The sequence below is a fragment of the Euphorbia lathyris genome, chromosome 4 (genome assembly GCF_963576675.1).
Source record: "Euphorbia lathyris chromosome 4, ddEupLath1.1, whole genome shotgun sequence".
Lineage (NCBI taxonomy): Eukaryota > Viridiplantae > Streptophyta > Magnoliopsida > Malpighiales > Euphorbiaceae > Euphorbia > Euphorbia lathyris.
In genome coordinates this window covers 76,571,342-76,577,341 of record NC_088913.1, presented here as the reverse complement: position 1 = coordinate 76,577,341, position 6,000 = coordinate 76,571,342, and the positions used below count along the sequence as shown (strand labels likewise).

At 34.5% G+C, this 6,000-nt stretch overlaps 1 protein-coding gene across 1 annotated transcript; it reads right to left on the bottom strand.

Moving 5' to 3' along the window:
* Window positions 1-249: 249 nt before the first annotated feature.
* On the bottom strand, window positions 250-3,536 carry LOC136225820 (uncharacterized). Its single transcript, XM_066013939.1, has 8 exons — window positions 3,363-3,536; window positions 1,889-2,157; window positions 1,507-1,820; window positions 1,245-1,418; window positions 1,052-1,159; window positions 913-985; window positions 733-831; window positions 250-633 (listed from the first exon to the last, which is right to left on the bottom strand). Exons 2-8 carry the CDS (start codon window positions 2,144-2,146, stop codon window positions 535-537), a joined length of 1,125 nt encoding a protein of 374 aa, XP_065870011.1. The 5' UTR covers window positions 2,147-2,157; window positions 3,363-3,536; the 3' UTR covers window positions 250-534.
* Between the last annotated feature and the right edge of the window lie 2,464 nt (window positions 3,537-6,000).

The following is a 6,000-nucleotide window of genomic DNA, read 5'->3' as shown; positions in this document are numbered from 1 at the left end:
GAAGAATAGAAAGGAGCGGCTGAGTACTCGGTTATAGTACTCAGCGGTAGATATAGGAGTGAGTAGAGGCATAGAGGAAGGTACTCTTGTTATACTCAGCTTCTATCTGTAAAAGGTTTCGTGCTCTACCTTTAAAGAGCTCAGTAGAGAATTCAAAAAGCTCGGAACGAGTTCCGGGGACTAGACGTAGGCGGAGAGGCCGAACCAGGATAAGTCTGCTGAGTAATATCTTTCTAACCCTTAAACTCCTTTAATATATATTGCTTGCTATAAAACTGACTAAGTAAAGAACTCACACTGAGTTAAGTCTACTAAGAAGCTGAGTTCAGGAATACACTCTAAGTGTTATTTCCTGACTCAAGTAAAGAAGCAGACTTAGTCACAAGTTGACTAAGCTTGTGTCTCGAATCTACTTAGTGACGCTGTGTAAACCTTTTCATAAGAAAAGAAGTCAGCCTTAACGGACAAAATTTTAAATAGTTCCTATCCCCCTTGGAACTAACTTGTCACGTTATAAGGGACCAACACAAATATCTAAAGACTTGTGATTTCGACTCCAAAATAATCGGCCCAAATATCTCGAACATCATTAATCTCCTCCTCAGAATATGCCATTGATTTTGTTGCAAAATCCTTCAAAGAAAGTAAACATAAAATATCAATGTATTATAATAGCAAATTAACTTAGGGAAAAACACGAAGAACTAGAATGAAAAAAATTGCAACTCTTACCCTTGTTAGATTCTCACTTTCAGAGTGATATTGCACTATTTCAAACATGTTGCGCATTACATAAAAGCCACACTCCGTTGCACCTATTTGTTGAGAGCACTACATGTATTGAAATTTAAATATATTAATTCACATACGAGTAGATTACATATAACTTGAGGTTGAAAAACAATATCATACCTTTTCACTTCTCCATTCCAACGATTGATTGTTTCTATGAGCTCCTTTCCCTATTTGAATGTTCTTGAAAGCCCTATAAATTTGAAATGGATATTAGATCGTGTAACAATTAAAGAACTAATAACTTCTACTAGCTTACTTATTCATGATGAGTCTAATTGCAAATTGGTGAACTCCTGACTTGTTAGAATCAAATACATGTACAACGCGATTAGCCAAAGAAAGCACAAGAAGAATCCAATGGTTCCTACATGTAAACGGTTAAAGTTATAATCATAATCAACTTATACTTTTTTACTAGTGACATGAAAAATAAATAAAATAAAACATACTCTTTATGATATGGACAAAATATGAATCTTTTAGAACTTTGTTCCATCACATGTCTCATGTATTTGAGAGAAGCATCCGGACTAGAACGCAACATGGTTGCTGAAACCTTACTTGGACACATGAATGTAATGGAGTTCAAATCAAACTTATAAGGATACCGATCTATCATAGCCCTGCATACATAGTGCGTATTACGTTTAGACGAGCACCACAATTACCAAAACAACAAAAAAGTATGGAAAAAAGGTTTGAATATCTTACAACATAAAAACTTGCAGAATTGAAACACTGAGACGATCTCCTATGAGAAGTTGAGTAACATCTTCTGACATGATATAGATAATGTCATCATGAGCATCAGAATAATTAAAAGCTGTCTTACCACTCCTCATTTTGAAGGTGTTTCCCTTCGGAAAGGTAGAAACAAATGACTGCAAATATCGACACTTTTCAGTCAAATGTGATAGCGATACATCAATCTGAAAGGGTCTTTTAGGATTTATAGCAGACTCATTAGTCGCACGGCCACTATCAACCTGTTTCTTGCTTCCACTCTGCTCTCTTGGAATGCTCACCTAATATTCAAATAAGAAATTAATTAACTATCCCAAATGATCATAAATTATAGTGAGAACTTAGTTACCTCATTATCATGACAAAGAAGAACCAAATCTTTTGGCCATTGCGTGAAACTACCTTCTGCTTCACCAAGTTTCTTAGCATATGAAGACGGCACGGGAATAAGTTCATGTAAATAACCTATCTCAACAAAGTCAACTGACACTTTCACATGTCCAGGACGCAATGGCTCATGATGATTAAGGGTCAAGTCTCGATGTACCGTACCGTACCGTGAGCAACAACTACTTTCACAGAGCCGATCATTAATTGCAACCGACATTTATGATGCTCCTGTAGATTCATTTAGGAGCAAATAGGTAAGAGTATATTCACATAACTGCTCCTAGATAACATATATGCTCCAGAATCAGCACGATAAATATCACACAAATATTCACATATATCCATACCTCAATGTTGGCAAAAGGATCGATACCTCCTGAGTTATACATTTATGCCACAGGTATATCTTTTTCGTGGCTAAATCTATACATGCCACGGAAAAACTTCACTCGTGGCATAAAATTACTTATGCCACGGCTAATTTGTCCAATTAAGAATTTTTTTAGAAGTAAGTTGTGAACTTTTTAATTAGTTTTTGTTACTCTATGAATTTAGTATATAAGTTGTGTGTCCAATTAAGAATTTTTTTAGAAATCCAAATCTAAACTTCGATAACTTCTTAATCTATTAGTTTATCTGTTAAATTTTGTGTTTGAATAAATTCCTTGAGCTTGATTTTTAAGTCTTGAATAGGTCATCGATTCACACAAGGCAATTAAAAATTAAGGTTTTCTTACTTGAATTTTGGAATGTTGTGAATAGGGGAAATTAAGTGATGGGAGAGAAATTGCAAGAAACTATCGCATAGCTCAAATCAAGGAAAGAAAGAGTTCATGAACGAGGCTAAGCAACAGAAAACATCAATAGGTTATTTGAGAAGCTAAAATTGTCACCCACAAAGCAGTGGCGGAACCAGAACCCCGGATAACCCGGGGCTGAAATATATCAGCAAAAAAAATTCACAACGTCAACAAAAAATTCGAAACGTCAGTAATGAAATCAAATATAGAAAAAATAGCTAATGAAATCAAAATTCATCCTTTAACTTTGTCTTCCCCTTCCTAATTTCAAACTTTGTCAGCAGAAATTGGACACCTAATTATTTAGACTTTCCACTTTGTTATTTATATATTTAGACTACCATAACAATAACAATAACAATACTTCAATACACCTCGTCTCCAATTAACACTATGGCTCAAATACTAATATAAATGAACTGTGTAATGTTGCAGCAACAGAAAAATCCCAATTCAAGCAACAAAATAAAAATCCCAATTCAAGCAGGAAATCATAATCCAATCCAATTCAATCTAATCCCCAATTCAATCTAAAATTCATCAAGCAGTAAAAGCAAAAGCAAAGAAAAATCAAGCAGCAAAAACGAAAACGAAAACGAAAAATCAAGCAGGAAAAATAAAACGAAAACTCACCTCCTTGCGATTCGTGTTAAACAAGCAGCGGCGAGTGACCGGTGGCTGGACTAGCAAGCAGCGACGGCGATGGAGAGTGGCTGCTCCTCCCTCTTGTGTGGATTCCTTGCGTTTTTGCGCCGGCTGTGTGCGTGTGCGAGAGGAGGCTTTACGATGCTCGACTATTGTGTTATATTCTGCGGTTTATTTTTTATATATCAAAACGTTTTATATTTCTTATAATTAGTAAACGCTTGACAAGGAATAATTAGTAAATGCTTGACAAGAAATACATTGGTTCAGATGGTTAAGACATTAGATAATGTTCTGATAGGTTAGAGGTTTGAACCTATGTATTTACATTTTAGTTCATTTTATTTTTAATTAATTGTTTGGGATAAGTTTATAATCAGTGAGTGGTTGACAAGAAATATAATGGCTCAGATGGTTAAGATATTAGCTAATGTTTCGATAATTTAGAGGTTCGAACCTCCGTATTTACATTTTAGTTCATTTTATTTTTACTTAAGTTCGATCCTCCATTTTTACACTTTAAGTATATATTTTTCAGTTCATTTTATTTTTAATTAATTTATATGGGATAAATTTTTAAGTTTATATATATACGTACATGATATTTAATTTTCATCATTTTTGTAATTTTTTAGTTTTTTAAGAAATATGTAGAAACTAAGAGAAAAAAATATGAAGAAAAAATATTTATATTCAAATAGTAGTTCGTATTAGTTGTGTCGCACTTTAGAAATGAGCGACACAAAGATAACACACTACTTGTGTCGCTTTTATAAAAGCGTGTCACAAAGATAAAACACTCCTTGTGTCGTTTTAGTAAAAGCGCGTCACAAGCTTACTCTTGTGTCGCACTGAAAGACAGGCGATACAAGAAGTAACTCATTTGTGACGCACGCTCTTCAAGCGTGACACAAGTGATGACACAGAATACTTAGTTGTATCGAGTTTAAAGAACGCGCGACACTAGTTTCTCTGTTGTGTCGTCTTCTCTTCAGGCGCGACACAAGAGGTGCGACACAAGTGAGCATTTATGTACTAGTGATATATGAAATCTTTTTTTAGAATCAAGTTACATGCAATTGGTGTAGAATAAGAAATAAAATATATGTATTTTATAATACATATTGAAATTTACCTAACTTGTCAACACTAAGGATACAATTGCTCTTGGCTGCCAACTTTATGAGTAAAAAAATTCCACCATTTTAAACGTTAAGGGTAAAATTGCTCTTATCTGTAAACCTTGAAGGTATTTTTACCTCTTATCCGTAGTTTTTTATTAGTATTTTTAAAAATTAAATACACATTTTTAGTTCCAAAAGCCAAACAAACTTTCTATGCTAAGGGTCCAATTATTTCAGCAGTTCCTGTTTGCTATTACTGTTAGTTGTTTGTTGTTTGCTGATAGACAGTAGATATTAATCGTTTTTTCTGCAAAAAGCAGTTGTTTCGAAATTTTACCAAACAATTTCTATCTCCTGTTTAGTATTGAAAGGTAAAAAGCAGTTCCGAAAAATGAAAACAAACGGGCACTAAATCAAGGAATCAAAGGTGGCGTTTTTTTAGTTTTTCTACTTTTGCAAGAAACCGTTTAGAGCAACTATAATGGTTGGAGGGTTACACACCCTCCAACCATTCCATCTCATCAATTTTTAACAACTCTCTTTTTTAAAACATTCTATAAAAAATCTCATCTAATGGTTAGTCACAATTACACCATTCAATGAGTACTTTTTAATTGAGGAGATACATTTACATATTTAGGCTTATTTAGATATATGCTACCAAACTCTAATTCTAATTCTAATTCTAATTCAGAGTTGTAATTATCCTTTACTTTAAGGGCCCATTTTGAAGCCTCTCACCAAGACTTGCAATACGATAAGGTAACTATTTCAAACTAATTACCATCCTAAAAAAAATTATCCATATTTTTTTATTTCTGTATTTCAAGATTCAACTACGTTTTTTTTTAATTTGTCGTTTTTTTAATTATTTAATGAGGCTTTTAGCTTTTTGCAGTAAGGTGTAAAAACATCCAAATGTTTATCTACGAGCAATTTTTCCTAACATGTAAAATTGTACAGACAGAGCCGTTGTGATCTCCTTCGAAAGGTCAGATCTAGGCCTAGCCGCGCCTCGCCTTTGTTACGTCACTAGCTAGATGCTTAACACCAGGTTCTGGTTCTCTAGGAAGGGAAAGACATAGTCCTGTAATGAGATGAACAACAATTGGAATTTCTTTAGTCCCATCCATACCAAAGAAGATCTCCCCTTAAAAGAAAAAAAAAAAAAAAGAGTTCTCATCCAGCCCTTACAGCAGGATCTTTTCTTTTAGCCAGTAAGCTAATGAAAGCAAGCGAATGGATATCTAGTTTACAGGGTAACCAGCGAGCTATAGGAAAAGCAGGCTAAAGGGTTACAGTTCCTTTCCCGACGGTTGAATTTGAGGTCCAGTCGTCGTATGCTTAACAACATGCTGGAGCGACTTTCGTCTCGGTGTTCTAAAAGGTAATTATTTGACCCGCAGGTACGAATCTTAGTGATTTACAACCAACCACCCTCGCTGCACACTTTGAATCACAAAATCAACATTACCACAAGCTACTGGGACGGATGAGGCCTT

Excerpts from the sequence above, each read along its gene's own strand:
- LOC136225820 (XM_066013939.1), bottom strand. The coding sequence starts at position 2,146 with ATGTCGGTTGCAATTAATGATCGGCTCTGTGAAAGTAGTTGTTGCTCA. Across the intron at positions 1,821-1,888 it reads TTCTTTGTCATGATAATGAG|GTGAGCATTCCAAGAGAGCA; the intron begins GTAACTAAGTTC and ends TTTGAATATTAG. Across the intron at positions 1,419-1,506 it reads ATTCTGCAAGTTTTTATGTT|GGCTATGATAGATCGGTATC; the intron begins GTAAGATATTCA and ends CTATGTATGCAG.